This window comes from Rhinatrema bivittatum, chromosome 1 (assembly GCF_901001135.1).
Source record: "Rhinatrema bivittatum chromosome 1, aRhiBiv1.1, whole genome shotgun sequence".
NCBI lineage: Eukaryota > Metazoa > Chordata > Amphibia > Gymnophiona > Rhinatrematidae > Rhinatrema > Rhinatrema bivittatum.
In genome coordinates, this window is record NC_042615.1 from 427,423,744 (window position 1) to 427,443,014 (window position 19,271).

Sequence of the window (19,271 nt, forward strand, 5' to 3'; positions counted from 1 at the left end):
ATCAGATTGAAATCTAACTCCGTCTCCAACTGCTATCAGGAGCACACTATACCCATTGGTCCTGAGTCCATCTGCTACATGCTAGGAAAGCACATTTACTCCAGACTCACTCTTTGTAACTCCTTTACTCCTATGTAAAATAAGAATTTGCTCTGGAAAGCAGAAATGTTTATGTGTAGGGCAAGCTGCACATAGTTAAACAGAAAGGGGAGGAAAAGGCAGAGGTTGATAACATAAAAGAAAAATTGCTCAACCGATATTTTTGTTGGATGTTCACAGAAGAAGGGCCAGGAAGGACCACAGAAAACAGACATAAAAAGGATTAGAGATGAGGTAACCCTCAAACAATTTTCAAAAGACTGCATTTGTGAGGAGCTAAATTAAAAGTAGATAAAATGATGGGGGACACACGGGATACTTCTGAGGGTACTAAGAAAACAGAGATGTTCTGGTAGTTCCACTGGATGACCTTTTCAATGCTTCTTTAGAGTTGGGAATAGTTCCAGAGACAGATGGAAGTGGTTCCTATTCACAAAAGTGGAAGTAAGAAGGTTGGGAACTACAAGCCTGTTAATCTGACCTCTGGTGAGAAAATTAATAGAATTGCTGCTAAAACAGAGGATAGAGCAGTTTCTGGAATACAAAGAATTAGAAGATCCAATTAGCATGGTTTTATTGGAGGTAGGTTTTGTTAAGACAAATCTGATCAATTTCTTTGAATGGGTGACCAGAGCGATGGAGGTAGAGTAATTAGATTTCTTTGACCAGAGTCGGATTTCAATAAGGTCTCTGACTGGGTTCCACACAGGAAACTTAAAAATTGAGCACCCTTGGTAAGAGCCTTAAAAGGGCCTGACTGAGGGGTGACAAAAGTTAATGGTAAATGGAGCTCAATGATGAGAAGGTGAATGGGCATAGATCCTTGGAATGAGGTGGAGTTGGCACAATCTGCAGGTTCCCAGCATCGTTTGGCAGAACTGGAAGCGGCAGAGGCCAAGCTGGAGATTCACTTCGGGTTGAGTCTTTGGGTACAGGGGCCAGCAGGTCTTAGGAGGGGGCCTCTGCTGATAGTCAGATAATCCATTGAGGAGGCTGGGATGAACAAGCGAAGTCAGAGTCAGGCTCAGGTCACTGGCAGGCAGCATATGGTGATGTCCTGGAGGCACGCAGAGGTTGGAGGCAGGCAGCAAGCAGAGGTCAATACTGGGTATCTGTCCAAGGAAAGGTGGGACAGATAGGCAGGGCAGGAAGATGAGGGGCAACACAGGAGGGCAAGGCACGCTGAAGAACCGAGGAACTGAAGACTGACCATGGGAACTAACAGACGAGACAAGGACCATAAAAACCGAAGACAGGAATGAAGATCAGGAACTGAAGACAGGAACAAAGGTAGAGAATGCTGAGGCAACTCATACTTCAAGGACTGTAGGAGATCTGTTGTCTAGGCGAGAAAAAGAAAATTGGTTCTTACCTGCTAATTTTCGTTCCTGTAGTACCACGGATCAGTCCAGACTGTGGTTTATGCCTCCCTTCCAGCAGATGGAGACAAAGAAAAGCACCCTCTCTTAACTCTGTGTGCCACCTGCATCCCCTCAGTATAAAGATTATCCAAGCAGTAATAACTACAAATCAAGCAAAAAGTGAACATTTAAGAACAACAGAACATTTAAGAACAACAGAACTTTGAACATGAAAGCAACCTGTAGTTTTCTTCCTTAGCTTTCTGCAATGAAAAACTTTATATGAGCGCGGACTATAGGAGCCTCTTTGGGCGAACGAAAATTAGCAGGTAAGAACCAATTTTCTTTTCCCTGTACATACCCGGATCAGTCCAGACTGTGGGATGTACCAAAGCTTCCCTATGTAGGGTGGGATGACGAGAGTCCCGCGCGAAGAACTCCACTGCCAAAATTACTGACATCTGGAGCTTGAACGTCCAAGCAGTAGTGATGCGCAAAAGTATGAAGTGTTTTCCATGTAGCTGCCTGACAAATTTCCTGTGGCGAAACTAGCTGACATTCAGCCCAAGAAGCAGCTTGCGAGCGAACTGAATGAGCTTTCAGACCCTCAGGAACTGGTTGCCCTTTACAAATGTAAGCGGATGAAATAGCCTCTTTCAACCATCGCGCAATTGTTGGTTTAGAAGCTTTTTTTTTTTTACCCTTCTTGGGACCACTCCACATGACAAACAAATGATTGGAAAGGATTTGTGACCTCCAAGTAACTTAACAGAGATCGTCTGACATCTAACCAACGGAGCTCTTTAGCACCCTACAAGAAAGAACCTGCAGCTCTGAGATCCTGCGTGCTGAACAGATAGCTACCAAAAATACAGTTTTCAATATGAGGTCCTTCAAAGTGGCCTGTTTAAGGGGCTCAAAAGGCAGATCACACAACTCAAAGCACCAAATTAAGACTCCAGGATGGACATATCGGACGGACAGGTGGATTCAAATGCCTTACTCCTTTGAGGAAACGCACTGCATCAGGATGGGATGCTACCAAACTGCCGACAAGAGAACCCAATGCTACCACTTGCACATGGAGGGAATTAAAGGATAAGCCTTTTGATAAGCTGCTTTGCAAGAACGCCAAAATATGAACCACAGAAGTCTGTCTGGGAAGGATACCGCGATCTCGACACCAAGTTTCGAAGATTTTGCAGACCCTCACATATGACAGAGAGGTAGATGTTTTCCTGGCTTGGAGTAGTGTAGTAATGACTTCCTCCGAGTAACCTTTCTTCCTTAATCTTCTCCTTTCAAAAGCCAAGCTGCTAGACAAAAGCGATCTGCCTGGTCGAAAAATATAGGACCTTGACGAAGCAGATTTGAAGGATGGCCTAGCCTCAGGGGCCCGTCTACCACTAAAATGATTAGGTCCACAAACCACAGCCGTCGGGGCCATTCCAGTGTGACTAGGATCACGGATCCTGGATGAACCTCTATTCTGTGGAAAACTTTTCCCACCAGGGGCCATGGAGGAAACACATATAGAAGTATTGTGGTTGGCCAAGGAAGTACCAACGCATTGACTCCCTCTGCTCCATGATCCCTTCTGTGACTGAAGAAACAAGGAGCCTTGGCAATGTCACGCATCACCATCAAGTCCATGTGGGGAGACCCCCACCTGTGAGAAACAACATCCATCGTTCTGTCGGACAGTTCCCACTCCTCTGGATCTATGTGCTTCCGACTCAGGAAATCTGCCTGTACGTTGTCTGTCCCGGCGATGTGAGACGCCGCCAGAAGAGCAAGATGCTTTTCTGCCCAGACCATGATCTGTTCTGCTTCTTCAGCTACAGCTTAACTCTTGGTGCTGCCTTGACGGTTGATGTAAGCTACCATTGTTGTGTTGTCGGAAAGAACTTGGACTACCTCATTGCAGATCAAAGGGAGGAAGTGCCGCAGAGCTAAATCGGACTGCCTTGGTCTCCAGGCGATTGATCGACCAGCTGGATTCCTCCTCCAACCAGCGGCCTTGGACCAAGTGGGACTGACAGACCGCCCCCCAGCCGGAGAGACTGGCATCCATGGTCACCACTATCCAAGATGGGATTTCGAGGTCTATGCCACGTGACAGATTTTGGGGCAAAGCCACCATCCAAGACTGGATCTTGCGTGATTGGTGAGCGGTAGAGGGAACTGGAACTCCTCCGACTTGCGATCCCAATGGGAAAGCAATGCTCGTTATAATGGTCTCATATGAGCAAAAGCACAGGAGACCAACTCCAAGGTGGATGCCATGGATCCGAGGACCTGTAGATAGTCAAAGGCTTTGGGGAGTGGGAGTGACAACAAGCGACAAACTTGTTCCGTCAATTTGGTTATGCAGTCAGGTGGAAGAAATACCTTTCCTAATTCGCTATCGAACCAGGCTCCCAGAAAATCCGTCGACTGAGACGGCACAAGTTTGCTTTTGGGTTGGTTGACTACCCACCCAAGCGACTCCAGGAGACTGACTACTGTCCTGACTGCTTCTACACAAAGGTCCCTTGATTTCTCCCTGATGAGCCAGTCGTCCAGGTATGGATAAATGAGCAGACCTCGTCTCCGCAGAGCTGCTGCCACCACCACCACAATAACTTTGGTGAACGTGCGGGGAGCCGTGGCCAGACCGAATGGCAGAGCGCAAAACTGAAAATGCTTGCCCAGGATCATGAAGCGAAGAAATTTCTGATGGTCTTCGTGGATGGGTATGTGTAAGTATGCTTCCATCAGGGATGCCAAGAACTCGCCTTTGTGTAACGCCGCGATAACTGAGCGAAGAGTTTCCATATGGAAGTGTGGTATCTTGAGACCCTTGTTTACGTTTTTCAGGTCTAGAATAGGGCGGAAGGAACCGTCCTTTTTTGGAACCACAAAATAGATGGAGTATCGTCCCGTCTTCCATTCGTTCTGGGGGACAGGAATTATCGCTCCTACGGATAGAAGGCACTTGAGAGTCTGCTGGATGATTTGAACCTTGGCACGGGATCCGCAAGGGGATATGAGATAAAAATCTCGAAGCGGCTGAGCAAATTCCAAAGCGTAGCTGTGTTCTATGATGCATAGAACCCACTGGTCAGAGGTTATTTTGGCCCATTCCTTGTGAAACTGGGATAAACGTCCCCCCCACATGAGGATTCGAGGGATGGGCCTGCCGTATCTCATTGAGAAGTCTTGGAGGCAACTGCTGGAGCGGTGCACCCGTCATGAGTGGGTCTTCTCCCTCGAAAGGAGGAAAACCAGGACTGCGGCCTAGTAGATGGCTGTCTTTGTACAAGGGGCTGTGGTCTGCTGAGACGAAATCTTTGTTGGCCACAGAAACGTGAGCGGGTGGAAGGAAAACTTCTGGAAGGTCTTGGCCTGTCCTCCAAGAGTTTATGGACTTTGTTCTCTCCCAATGATTTAATCAATTTCTCCAAGTCGTCACCAAAGAGAAATTTTCCTTTGAAAGGCAATGCACCCAGCTGAGCTTTGGATGACACATCTGCTGACCAGTTATGCAGTCAAAGGAGCCACCTAGCTGAAACAGCAGAAGACGTGGTGCGAGATGAGGTACGGAGAAGGTCATCTAGAGCATCAGCCCCATATGCTATTGCCGCTTCAAACTATTCTGCCTGCTCAGACTCGCCCGGAGCATGTAGCTACTACACACCACCACTCGTATGCCCAGAGTGGACACGTCGAAGATACGCTTGAGGAGAACTTCCAGTTTCCTGTCTTGAAGATCCTTGAGTGCTGCTGCTCCTGCGACTGGGATTGTAGTCCTTTTGGTAACAGCCGAAACTGAAGCATCCACCTTAGGGGACCTTAAGAGCTCCAGAGACGCTTCAGTCCAGGGATATAACTTATCCATAGCCCAACCTACTCTCAAGCTGGCATCTGGAACATCCCACTACCGTGTCATCAACTGCTGGAGCATGGGATGAAGAGGAAAAGCTTTGGTGGGAGCCCTTAGCCACACTAGGACCGGGTCCACGGAATCCTGTGGGAGAGGATGCTGAGGAAGGTCCACTCCAAGCTCCGACAAAACTGAGGGAATCAGAGGGTCCAACTCATCCTTATGAAAAAGACAGACCACCTTCTGCTTTCCCAGATCCGCCCATGCCAGTCGTGGGGAAGTTGACAGTGCGCCAGTAGCTCCCGCATCCGCAGCCTGTGGGATAGCGGATCCAGATGCAGGAGAAGGACCCCGCAACTTAGCAATCCACAGAGAAGCCGGTGCATCCAGACGCTTGGCCACTTTGTGGGGTGGTCCAGGAGGAGGTTCAGAAGGACAACTCAAAAAAGCAGCGGAACCCAGGGAAGACTGGGAAGCCAAAAAGGCTTTGTGCATGAGGAGCACAAAGTCCAAAGAAAAATTATTAGAGCCAGCCTCACCCCTCCCCCGGGGGATCTGGCACATCATCAAAATCATCCTGGTCTGGATCAGACTGATCCCCAGGACTGGCAAAGCCAGGAGATAGATCGGGTGGGAGTTCTCCTGATTCCATTGCTCTGGCTTGAGCTTCTTGAAAAGTGCTTGAAATGGCCGCCGTTCCCGCTCTGAGGGGAAACGGATCGGCCCGAGGCCCCAAGGTGCTGATCTTTTAACTGCACCTCGGGGCTTGAAAGTGCTTCCACAGGCAAGAGAGAACTGCCTTCCCCTCCTGTCATGCACTGTGAGCAGAGGCCTGCTCGGGAGAGCCTGGTTGAAGATTCTCCACAGGCAGTGCACAAAGATGGCTGCGGCATAGCGAAAAAAATGGCACGGCAGCGAGGGAAGCGGCAGGAAGTCAGAGCTCAGTAAAATGCACCTGAACTGTGCCCGGAACTGTATGGAAAGCAGCCGATAAAAAAAGGAAACAACCAGGCTGCTTTCAAAAGAAGTTATTTTGAATTTTTCTTTTTTTCGTCGGGCTAAACAGCGTAGGGAGGAAAGGGACCGGACCACCAGTGTCTTACTCCGACGCCTTACCTGCCTGGAGCCCCGCGGGGTAACCAACCCCAGCTCCCTCACCTGCAACCAGAGAGGGGACAGCCCCGCAAGACCTACCTACTCCCCCTGGGAGGAATTGGTCTCAGTTCACTTTTTTTTTTTTTGCTTTGCTCGATTCCTTGAAGAGAAATTCAAACCTGCTTTTTTTTTTTTTTTATTTAAAGGGAAAGTGTCTTAAACCCAGGAACAGGGCAAAACTGCACCACCTCCATCTGCTGGAGACAGAGAAATACTGAGGGGATGCAGGCGGCACACCAGGTTAAGAGAGGGTGCTCTTCAAGTTTTTCTCTGTCTCCATATGCTGGAAGGGAGGCATAACCCACAGTCTGGACTGATCCGGGTACGTACAGGGAATGGCCTTTTATAGGTCAAAGCTTCTGATATCATCCTAGGGCGCCAAGGGGGGGATTTCCTGCTGTGGGCCTTTTAAGTTGTGTTATGTTAGGCACATGCACGCCTAGGGGCAGCCATGTGAGGAGCTGGCAGCATCCTGCAACATGTCGTGTCGGACCTGCCGAGCATCTTCCCCAGAGATCTTTGGTGGCGTCTGGAGACCTGTGACTCGGGGCTGGAGATAAGTGTAGCAGTTTGTGGGGGGAGTCCCGCGAACCGCCAAATGCAAAAGAAGGGACTGTTATTAGTGGTGTGCCACAGAGATCAGTCCTTGAATCAGTACTTTTCAATTGTTTCATAAGTGATATTGCAGAAGGACTTTCGGGAAGATTTATCTTTTTGCAGATGATACCAAAATCTACAGCATGGTAAACACCTAGGAAGATTTCTAGTGAAGCTTGAGAAATGGTCTAGAGTCAGGCAGCAAAGATTTAATACTAAAAATGCAGCATCATACATTTGTCTGCAAAAGCTCAAGGGAGAGATACAGTTTATTTATTTATTTATTTATTGTTTTTGTTATACCGAGTTTCATGACTGGCATCACATCAACCCGGTTTACAATTAACAATGTGTGAAAAGCATAAGGTAACGTGATAACAATATTCCCAATAGAACTGTGAACTTTAAATACAGAGAATCAATTGAAGGGTGTGAGAAAGTTACAATAAAACAATAAAACAGGGAAAATTAACTTGGAGCTGGAAGAGGGGAGAGATTGAACAATGCAATATTTATAGGGAGTGAAATTCTATGCATGAAATAAGAGTGGAATGTAGAAGTGATTGGCCACCTTGAGATCATTAGATACAAACAGGTGGCTAATGTAACAGCAAAGGCCAGAAATATGCTTGGGTGCATATGGAGAGGAATGGTCAGTAAATTAAAAGAAAATATTTCCTCTGGTGAAACCTAATTTGAAATACTGTATATAATTTTGGAGACCACATCTTCAAATAGATATAAACCAGATGGAGTCGTTTCAGAGAGTGGCTACTAATATGGTCAGTGATTTTCATTGTAAAGGGTATGGGGCCAGATTTAAAGACCTATACATGTATACCCTAGAGGAAAAGCAGGATGGGCGGGTATAATAGAGATGTTTAAATACCTCCAGAGTATCAATGCACAAGAGGCAAGCTTCTTTCAATGAAAAGAAGACTCTGGAATGAAGGGTCATGAGATTAGGGTGAAACAGGGTAGACTAAGGAATAATCTAAGGAATTTTTTTTTTTTTTTTTTTACAGAGAGGGTGGTGGATGCATGAAACATCCTTCCAGTGGAGGTAATGGAGATAAGGATAGATTCTGAATTTAAAACATATAGAACACAGGGGGATTTCTAAAGGAGTGGTAGGGACTGTAGAATTGAGCAGGTGGCATGGATGGGCACACTAGATAGAAAAAGACCATATAACCTGCCATGAGGTTTTCTATGTAGTAAGCAAAAAGACAATTGTTGAAATCCCACCTTAATATGTCTGCTTAGTTGTGTAGGGAATTTCTCCTCCTCTACATCTTTCACAGCTGCTTTACCTCTGAACAAGTCAATGGTCATACCAGGAGGGAGTAGACCCTGATGCTGCTGCCATTTCAATGCCTATAAAGAAGTTGAAAATAATGGTTTTAATTGAATAAGAGGTTGACATGTATGGCATTCTAATCATTGTGCACGGTCAATAAATCAAGAAGGCAACGAGTAAATGACCGCAATCAGCAGTATTTGAAAAGTAGCATTTTATTACAAGATGTCAGAAGACTACTTTTGCTGAAATGCCCATGTAGTAGTATAGCACAGTTATACTAATACAGAAATTTACAACTTTTACAGGAATACTAATTTGTTAATAAAAGGCTGCTTTCTTTTCTATTTTGGGTACTTGCTCAGACACCATGCTTTAGGCTAGCTCTGTCAGAATATACTCATATGCTCCCTAATAAAAGCCAGAACAGCTGGAAACATAACACCTTGAATATCTGATGAAAAAACAGTTTGATATATATTTTTAAGAAAATCTTTCATAGATCCCAATATACTCCAACCCGCCCTTGAGCAAGTAAACGCTTTGGGGCAGATGCAATAGTGTGCTCAGCCGAGCGCACATTATAACCCACAGTTGGATGCAAGTTGTATAGGCGCTAGATAATCCCCTTTTGCAATAAGGGGATTAGCGACAACACGCATCTAAAGCGGAGTGAAACTACTAGCGCTCATCACATGCAAATGCATGCAAATGAGGCTATTAGCTATTCACTCCGGATGCAAAAAAAAAAAAGTGTGTCTTTAAGACGCATATTTTTGCGCTCAGAAATTAACACCTGCCCAGAGCAGGTATTTTTTTTTTTTTTTAAATTAAATGGAGAGCAGGGATTAATTGCTGAGCACTCCTAAAAGTAGTATAGAAAAGCAGAAAAAAATGCTTTTTTGTACAGCCTCCTACTTAATATCGTTGCGATATTAAGTAGGAGGAAGAAATCTTTCAAAATGGATAAATTACTTACCTGATAATTTCATTTTCCTTAGTGTAGACAGATGGACTCAGGACCAATGGGTATAGTGTGCTCCTGATAGCAGTTGGAGACGGAGTCAGATTTCAATCTGACGTCAGCACTACATATACCCGTGCACGAGGCTCTGTTCTTTTTTTCTCCTCGAAAAGCAATTATGGATATATGTGTGTTTGGATAATTTTGATTAATTTGGTTAACTTGATTAACCTGAAACTTGATTACTCAGATTGGATGACGAGGTTTCTAGCTGGGAGATCGCTAGGGCATTCAACCGAGAAGCGCAGACACCTGGAAATATGGGTGTCTGAAGTAGAAATAAGGGTTGGCTTATCAATGCTTGTGTTGCACTCGGGGGGAGGTTCCTCGAGGCTTCTTGATTGCGAAGCAGCCCATAGGCGGAATGCTGAGTCCATTTATCTACACTAAGGAAAATGAAATTATCAGGTAAGTAATTTCTCCATTTCCTAGCGTGTAGCAGATGGACTCAGGACCAATGGGATGAACTGGGCGGGAGGCTGCCCATGGCCCGTTTAGTACTGCCTTTGCGAATGCTGTGTCCTCCTTGGCCTGAACATCCAGGCGATAGAATCTCGAGAAGGTGTGGATGGAGGACCATGTTGCTGCCTGACAGATCTCTGCGGGTGACAGCATCTTGGTTTCTGTCCAGGACGCTGCCCGGGCCCTTGTGGAATGGGCCTTAACTTGGAGGGGCGGGGGCTTGAGTGCCTCTACGTAGGCCGCCTTGATTACTTCTTTGATCCAGCAGGCAATGGTTGCCCGCAAGGCCGCTTCCCCTTGCTTCTTTTCGCTGTGAAGAACGAACAGATGGTCCGTCTTTCGTACAGGCTCCGATCTTTCCAGGTATCGGACTAGGAGTCTGCCGATGTACAGGTGACGAAGAAGGCTGTCTGAGTCCTTATGCTCAACTGGAGATGGCAGCGAGATGGTTTGGTTTAAATGGAAGTGAGAAACCACCTTTGGCAGGAAGGAGGGTACAGTGCGCAGCTGTATGGATCCCGGCATGAATCTGAGGAACGACTCCCGGCATGACAGTGCTTGAAGTTCGGAGATTCGACAGGCTGAGCAAATTGCCACGAGGAACGCCGTCTTCAAGGTCAGAAGCCGTAGGGACAGACTGTGAGTTGGTCTGAATGAGGCTCCCGCTACGAAGTCTAACATTAGATTGAGATTCCATAGGGGTATCGGCCACTTTAGAGGAGGTCGAATGTGCTTGACTCCTTTTAGGAAGCGGGAGACGTCTGGGATGGCCTCTAGGCTGTTGCCATCCACCCTGGGTCTGAAGCTGGCCAGGGCGGCCAGTTGTACCTTGATGGAGTTGAGAGACAACCTTTTGTTCACGCCGTCCTGCAGAAATTCCAGGATCATGGAGATTTTGACTGTCTGTGGAAGGATGTCGTGGTTCTCGCACCAGGCTTCGAATATTCTCCATACTCGTATGTATGTTAAGGAGGTGGAGAACTTGCGCGCTCGGAGCAGTTGTGTCAATCAACTGGTCCCTGAGTATCCACTCTTTTTCAGGCGAGACCTCTCAATAGCCAGACCGTAAGCGAGAATCTTGTTGGGTCTTTGTGGAGGTTTGGTCCTTGCTGGAGTAGATCCCTGTGTGGAGATAGGCATAGAGGGTTTCCCGCCAGAAGTCTTCGCATATCTGCATACCCGGCCTTCTTGGCCAGTCCGGGGCCACCAGAAGTACCAGCCCTCTGTGGTGTTCTATCTTGTGGATGATTCCGCCCAGTAGCGGCCATGGAGGGAAGGCGTACACAGCAGATCCTCCTGAGGCCAGGTCTGGACGAGGGCGTCGATTCCCTGGGACATCGGTTCCATTCTTCGGCTGAAGAACTTGGGAACCAGGGCGTTGGACCCGGTTGCCAGAAGATCCATGGCTGGTGTTCCCCAGTGGTTTACTATCTGCTGGAAGGTTGATGTCGACAGTGTCCATTCCCCTGGATCCAGACTCTCTCTGCTGAGGTAGTCTGCAGTGACGTTGTCTTTTCCCGCGATGTGGGCAGCTGATATCCCTTGTAGGTTTGATTCTGCACACGTCATTAGGTGTTCTAATTCCAGGGACACCTGCTGGTTCCTGTTTCCCCCCTGGCAGTTGATGTAGGCCACTGTTGTGGCGTTGTCCGACAAGACTCTGATTGATTTTCCCTAGAGTCTGTGGCTGAGCCGAAGGCAGGCTAGACTGACTGCTCGGTCTTCCAGTCAGTTTATGTTCCATGCCAACTCTTCTTCGTTCCATTGCCCTTGAGCCATTCGTTCCTGGTAGTGGGCTCCCCATCCCCGCAAGCTTGTGTCCGTGGTGAGCAAGGTCCATTCCGGTGGGGATAGGATTGTTCCCTCGCTCAGGTGGTCTTCTTGTAGCCACCACTGTAGTTGGTTCCGAACCTTCGCCGGTAGCCGGAGGGGGGCGGAGTAGTTTTGAGACTTCGGGTTCCATCGAGACAGTAGGGAGTGTTGTAGGGGCCGCTTGTGGGCCCTTGCCCACGGGACTTCTATGGTTGATGCCATGAGTCCGAGGACTTGGAGATAGTCCCATGCAGAGGGGAGAGTGGAATTCAACAATGCTCATAGTTGTTCTATCAATCTCCTTTTCCTTGTAAGGGGAAGGATGACTTTGTTCCCTTTGGTGTTGAACCGGACTCCCAGGTATTCCAGGCATTGGGAGGGCTGCAGGTGGCACTTGGGTGTGTTGATGACTCACCCGAGGTTCTGCAGTAGTTCCTTGACTCTGGTGATTGCCTGCTGGCTTTCCTCTGGCGATTATGTTCTGATCAGCCAATCGTCCAGGGATATATGCACGAGGATTCCCTCTTTCCTCAGTGCTGCCGCTACTACCACCATGATCTTGGTGAACGTTCGTGGAGCCGTAGCCAGCCCGAACGGTAGGGCCTAGAACTGGTAATGATGGCCCAATATCGCGAAGCGTAGGAAACGCTGGTGGGCGCGATGGATCGATATGTGAAGATAGGCTGTCAGATCCAGGGAGGTCAGGAATTCTCCCGGGTGTACTGCCTTTATGACCGCATGCAGGGTTTCCATGCGGAAGCGGGATACCGTCAAGGTAGCGATTGATGGTTGAGGTCCAGTATGGGCCGAAATGTTCCCTCTTTCTTGGGCACGATGAAGTAGATGGAATAGTGCCCCGAATTTTGTTGGTGCGGAGGCACCTGTGTTATTGCCTTTAGGGCAAGTAATTTTGATAATGTGGTTTCTGCTGCCTTCCTCTTGGAGGAGTCGTGGCACGGAGAAATCACAAACTTGTCCAGAGGGATGCTGTGGAAGTCCAGGTAGTATCCCTCTTGGATGAAGCATAGAACCCAATTGTCCGACGTTATCTCGACCCATCTTTGGTAGAAAAGGGCAAGCCTGCCCACTATGATCTCTTCCTGTAGATGGTTCTGATGATTCTCATTGCGTGTTGCGGCTGGGGCCTGGTCCTGAGCCGGCTCCTCTTTTGTTGTGTCTGTTCCGTAAAGACTGCCCCTTGCCAGCGGGGTGGGGGGTTTGGTAAGTGTTTTTGTATGGTCTATAATGCTGGGATCCTCTGCCCTTGGGTGCCCGGAGAGAGGGGCGTTGGTTTCTCTTGTTCCTGTTCTCCGGTAGACGGGGTACTGGGGACTCGCCCCATTTGTCGGCTAGTTTGTCCAGGTCGCTTCCGAAGAGGAGTGATCCTCTAAAGGGCATTCTCGTGAGCCTCGTCTTAGAGGACACGCGGCTGACCAGCTTCGGAACCAGAGCTGTCTTCTGGCTGCCACTATGGACGAGAGGCTCCTGGCTGAGTTGTGCACCAGGTCTGAGGTGCGCACCCGTGAGGAATGATATTGCCGGGTCAAATGCCTCGATTGGTGTAGTTGCGTCCCAGGTCATTGCCAGGCAGGCGCGTGATACCACGGCACAGCAAGCAGCGATCTGTAGGGTCATAGCTGATACATCGTAAGACTGCTTGAGGATGGATTCCTGCCGCCTGTCTTGGCATCCTTGAGGGAAGCTCCACCCTCGACTGGTATGGTGGTGCGCTTTGTGGTGGCGCAGACCAAGGCGTCGACCTTGGGAAACCTCAGGAGTTTTCGTGGTCAGGGTAGGGGTAGAGAGCTTCTAGGGCTCGACCCCCTTGAAGGTGGCCTCTGGGGCGTCCCATTCCAGGTCGATCAGTTGGTGTACAGCCTGTAGCGTAGGGAAATAGCGTGAGGTTTGGCGGAGCTCGGCCAGGACGTGGCTCGCCTTGGACTCTGTTGTGTTGCATGTGACCAGAATGGCCAATGCCTTCAGACTCGTGGCTACGAGATCTGGTAATTCTTTGGGTAATTCTTTGGGAAGAAGCACGTCATGGTGCGATGCGGTTCCGTTCCTGGAGGGAGTTCCCCTTGTTCTAGGGTTCTGGTTCTCCTCCGAATCTGTGTCCCTGAGGGGAGGTATTTGTCCAGGGGCGGCACATCTGGTGGAGGCCGGGAGGGCCCTGGGAGGTTCTGGGCCACTGGTGGTGGCTGTGGTTGTGCCATTGGTGGTCCTGTCTGTGCGTGGATGTAGGATTGTAGTTCTGCGAAGAATCCTACCCAGTGAAGTTGCCTGAGACCGCATTGGGTCCTGCGGCGCTCCCAGAGGGCCCCCACTGAGGGGGGGGGGGCAGAGTCAGGAATAGAGAGGTTCAGGGTAGTCTCGCTGGTAGATTTGGAGTCCTCTACAGGCTGAGGGGGACCTTGTCTCAGCTCCCCCCGAGCTTCTTCGCACAACAGGCACAGAGCGGAGGTCACCTCGGGCTGTGCAGCTCTCAGGTGGCATGCCGGGCAGTGGACTGGGCCTTTAGCTGTCTTGGACGGCGGTGCCATGATTTGCGCGTGTATCTTGTACAGATGCGTGTGCCGAGAGGCCTGGTTATGCATTCCGGGTTCGCCTATGTTGTGTGCCTAGGAACGGAAGATGCGCGCGTGGCTGTGCGCACGGGCCTAGTTGTCTAGTTGTGCTCTGTCCCCTTTGTGCGCATCGCTGTGTGCCCAGCGTATTTACATGCGGCCCTGTGCGCCCAAAGTCTTTTATGCGCCTGGCTCGCTGCTGTGCACACGGCTCAGTTGTGCGGACAAGCGGCGACTAAGGGGGGGAAATGGCGCCCGCGATCACGCGGGCAAGATGGCAACCCCCCCCCCCCCCCCCCGGTGGGTCTCCACGTGGGAGGACCCTCTAGCCGGATGGGGGTCTAGTCCTGACGGGGCTGCTCAACCCGATTAGACAGACGCTGGAGGGATGATCTGAGCAGTTATCTGAGCCTCGGAGACCAGACACTTAGAAAAACGTTTTCTACCTTACCTTGTCCCGGCGTTTCCCGGTCTCTTGCTGGGTAGTCTCCGGCTGCGGGGGGAGAGGGGAATACCATTCACTGCCACACTCGGTCTTGCCACCCGCTTGCCTTTCAGCCGCTCCCTTTTCAGGGGGCTAAGTTCATGCCGGGTCGGCGATCGGACCGAGGTTGCCTCTCAGCCGCTCCCTTCACCGGGGGGCTAAGTCCACGCCGGGACTCTGAAATCACCTCGGGAATTCTCGACTGGGGATAGGACCCTTAAGTATCACCGCAGGAGAGAGGGGCTCGTCTGTAGGTAAGATTCTCTCTTTCTTTCTTTGAATTTGGAGTTTGGTTTTTGTAACACTGTGCAAGCGTGTGTGAAGTCCCGAACTGCTATGGAGACGGAAAAAACTGAAGAACAGAGCCTCGTGCACGGGTATATGTAGTGCTGACGTCAGATTGAAATCTGACTCAGTCTCCAACTGCTATCAGGAGCACATTATACCCATTGGTCCTGGGTCCATCTACTACACGCTAGGAAAAACAATTTAAAAAAGTGCTGGCAGTGGGTGCAGGAAAGGGATGCTCAGTTGACAAGCTGAATCTCAACATCATCAAAATTGTCCTGGTGTGGGTCAGACTGATCCCCAGGACTGGCAAAGATAGGAGATAGAATCTCGTCAGTCAGTCTATGGCCATGTTGAGCAGATCTGCTGACGAGGCAACTCCAGAGCTATGAGAATTACACTGCCTGAATGCTGTACTACCTGGCGTAACACCTTGACCAACAGAGGCCAAGGAGGGAAGACACGGTTTCCCTTGAAAACGTTTAAGTTGGTGAATTGATTAAAAAGGGAAAGAGGTTGGTTAGTGATCAATTAATTGCATCAGTAGCATGGGATCTTCTTAGTGTTTGGGTAATTGCCAGGTTCTTGTGGCCTGGTTTTGGCCTCTGTTGGAAACAGGATGCTGGGCTTGATGGACCCTTGGTCTGACCCAGCATGGCAATTTCTTATGTTCTTATGTTCCTTGAGGCCATGGTAGAACTAGAGCGTCGAACCTTCTGCACCGTGTTCACCTCGGCAGTTGTAAAACCAAGCCACTTTGGAGTTTTGCCTGGACGCCAATAAGTCCATATGGGGAATATCCTCATCTCTGGTGAATGAGACATAGTGTCTTCCTACCCAGGGTCTAATTTTCTCTAATGGAGAAATTCAGCTAGAACATTGCCTACCCTGGGCAATGTTCTAGCTGAATTGTCTTCAAATGATACTCTGCCCAGAGAACCAAGCCCTGGGCGTCCTTTGGCTCTACCAGGAGAATCAACCGCCGGGCCTCCTGAGCCACCACCAGAGGCTGGGTTCCTCCCTGCTGGATGATGTAGACCGCAACCACTACACTCCAGACTGGTCTATGCAGAAGTGGAAGATAAAACTCCTCCAACCATGGATTCCACTGGGAGAGAAGAGCCCTCCAAAGAGGCTGCAGATACACAACTGCTAAGGCACCAATTCCAAGGGCGATACTACAGACCCAGGACTCACAGGTAGTTATGGAAGCCCCAACAGGTGTGGAATCTGACCCTGTCAAACAAAGCCCCCGACCCTCCAGGGTTTGATTGGAAACTAGACTTTACTAGATTCACCATTCAGCCTCAAGACATCAACCACCTCAGCATGTTCTGACCAACTGCCACCAGAGATTGCCTGACTTCACTTGGCAGAGCCAATCATCCAAACAGATGCACCAGCACATGATCCTGATGTAGGGATGTTGCCCCAACTGTTATCACCTTGGCAAAGTTGTGTGATACCGAATGGGAAGGCTAAAAAACAGAAAATGATCCCTAAAATAAAAAACTTCAGAAACTGCTGGTGCTCCAACCTGATGGTAATATGCTAATAAGCCTTTGACTAAGCTAGAAAGGCCAAACTTGCTGGAAGGGAGACACAAGCCAGCAGTCTGGACTGATCCTGGTAAGTAGGCCAAAGAAATGTCCAAGTACAATTTTTATTGAAATGGAGACCAATAGTTTACGTATGTGCCCGACTCAGGCCAGAGTTTCGCCCCCACCGGGGCTGCCTCAGGGGCTTATCTATGATGTTGAACAAAAAGATGAATATCATTGACATTCACAAATGTTAGCATATACTGATCTAGTGGTCAGATGCTTTCAGCGTTAATGTTGAGTGCACTCGATCTCCACCTACTCGGTGAATGTCAATGATATTCATCTTTTTGTTCAACATCATATATAAGCCCCTGAGGCAGCCCCGGTGGGGGCGAAACTCTGGCCTGAGTCGGGCACATACATAAACTATTGGTCTCCATTTCAATAAAAATTGTACTTAGACATTTCTTTGGCGTCTAACCTCCATTGTTTGCTCAAACGGCTTTTTTAGATAGCCTACCCTCCTGCTTTTTCGGTCCTGATCCTGGTACGTACAGGGAACAACATGTTCATTGCTCCTCTAGGGGAACAGGCTCTAAGGCCTCCTGTTGCCAGAAGCAATCTAGCATCTCCTGAACGGTGACCCTCTTGGCTGGAGAAGCACAAGTTAAAATCACCTAAGCATCTTGAACCAGACGAGCAAATTAAAAAACTCGTAGCCATCTTTAATACCTTTAGGACCCACTGGCCCATGTTAATTTCGGCCCCACTCTTCACAAAAACAGCTTGAAGTACCCTCTGATGGCAACTGTCGAGTAGGCCATCCTACCGGTAATTACAGTGCAAAAGATCTTACTCCGCCTGCATCTGGACCTGGGTTGACTTAGGGAGGTGCCTCTCCCCAGGCTTGAGCTCTGGCCGTGATTTGCCTGTGAGGACCCGAAAAAAAAGCTCTTAGACCTGTCTTCTGGCAAGATATGCACCTGCACCTTGGATTCTCCCAGATGCTTCATTATCTGCTCCAGGTCATCCTCTTACAAGAGCTTGCCGTTAAAGGAAAAATGTAGAGATTACTTACCTGATAATCTCGTTTTCCTTAGTGTATGCAGATGGACTCAAAACAAGTGGGTACAGTGTGCTCGTGCTAGCAGTTGGAGACAGATCTGACGTCAGCACAGGTACATATACCCCCGCAGGAAGTGCAGCAATTCAGTAATCTTCCTTGCAAAAGCTTTATGGATATATGTGTAACTGACCGATCGATTAAATGGACAGGATTACCCTGACCGATTGATAGTAGCTGGAGACCACTAGTGTTCTCAACCGGAAGGCGTCGACACCCGGCAGGGTGGATGCCCTATATAAGAAAACATGGCTTACCGTGAGTCGGTGAATCCCCATGTATACCGGCAGCTAGGCGGTATGCTGAGTCCATCTACATACACTAAGGAAAACGAGATTATCAGGTAAGTAATCTCTACATTTCCTAGCGTGTAGCAGATGGACTCAAAACAAGTGGGATGTACAAAAGCTACTCCCGGACTGGGTGGGAGGCTGCCCGAGGTCCGTTCAGGATTGCCCTCGCAAATGCTGTGTCCTCCCTGGCCTGGACGTCCAGACGGTAGAATCTGGAGAAGGTATGGAGGGAGGACCACGTCGCCGCTTTACATATCTCTGCAGGCGACAGCATCCTAGTTTCTAACCGCTTGCGCTCTGGTAGAGTGAGCCTTGACCCGTAGAGGTGGTGGTTTTCCCGCTTCTACATAGGCTGCCTTGATAACTTCTTTGATCCAGCGGGCGATGGTTGCCCGTGAGGCCGCTTCCCCTTGCTTCTTCCCGCTGTGAAGGACGAACAAGTGGTCCGTCTTACGTACTGCTTCTGACATTTCCAGGTATCTGGACAGCAGCCTGCCGATATCGAGATGGCAAGTATTCGACCTTCTTCCGACTTCTTCAAACCTTCCGTGGTAGGCAAGGATATGGTTTGGTTGAGGTGGAAGTGTGAGACTACTTTGGGTAAGAAGGAAGGAACCGTGCGAAGATGGATAGCTTCTGGAGTGATTCTGAGAAACGGATCACGGCAGGACAGCGCTTGTAGCTCTGAGATGCGGCGTGCTGAGCATACGGCCAGCAGGAACACCATCTTCAAGGTTAACAAACGGAGGGACAGGCCTCGAAGGGGCCTGAAGGCGGGTCCCGCTAGAAATTCCAAAACTAGGTTGAGGTTCCACAGGGGCACTGGCCACTTCAGTGGCGGGCGAATGTGTTTGACTCCTTTCAGGAAACGTGAAACGTCTGGGTGTGTGGCAATGCTGTTGCCGTCACTCCGGGGACCTTAGCAGGATAGCGCTGCCACTTGAACCTTGATGGAATTGAGGGACAGACCCTTCTGAAGTCCATCTTGCAGGAAATCCAAAATGATAATGGCGCCCAGCAGGGGCCATGGAGGAAAGGCATATAGCAGGATCCCCTGAGGCCATGGCTGTACCAGGGCATCGATCCCCTGGGATAGAGGATCCCGCCTGCGGCTGAAATATCTGGGTACTTGAGCGTTGGACCTGTCCGCTAGTAGGTCCATGCCCGGCGTCCCCCACTGATCCACAATCATCTGGAAAGCTGTGGGCAACAGCTGCCATTCCCCCGGATTTAGGCTTTCTCTGCTGAGGAAGTCTGCCGTGGTGTTGTCCTTCCTGGCGATGTGGATGGCGGAGATGTC

General features: G+C 49.3%; 1 protein-coding gene across 2 annotated transcripts in view; it reads right to left on the bottom strand.

Annotated features, from left to right (window-relative positions):
- SMU1 (SMU1 DNA replication regulator and spliceosomal factor) overlaps window positions 1-19,271 on the bottom strand; it is a 133,162-nt gene that overhangs the window by 69,981 nt on the left and 43,910 nt on the right. For both annotated transcript variants that reach the window (XM_029604061.1, XM_029604066.1), the window contains one exon: window positions 8,326-8,454. In XM_029604061.1, coding sequence (XP_029459921.1) covers window positions 8,326-8,454 — 129 coding nt within the window. The remainder of the gene's footprint in view (window positions 1-8,325; window positions 8,455-19,271) is intronic.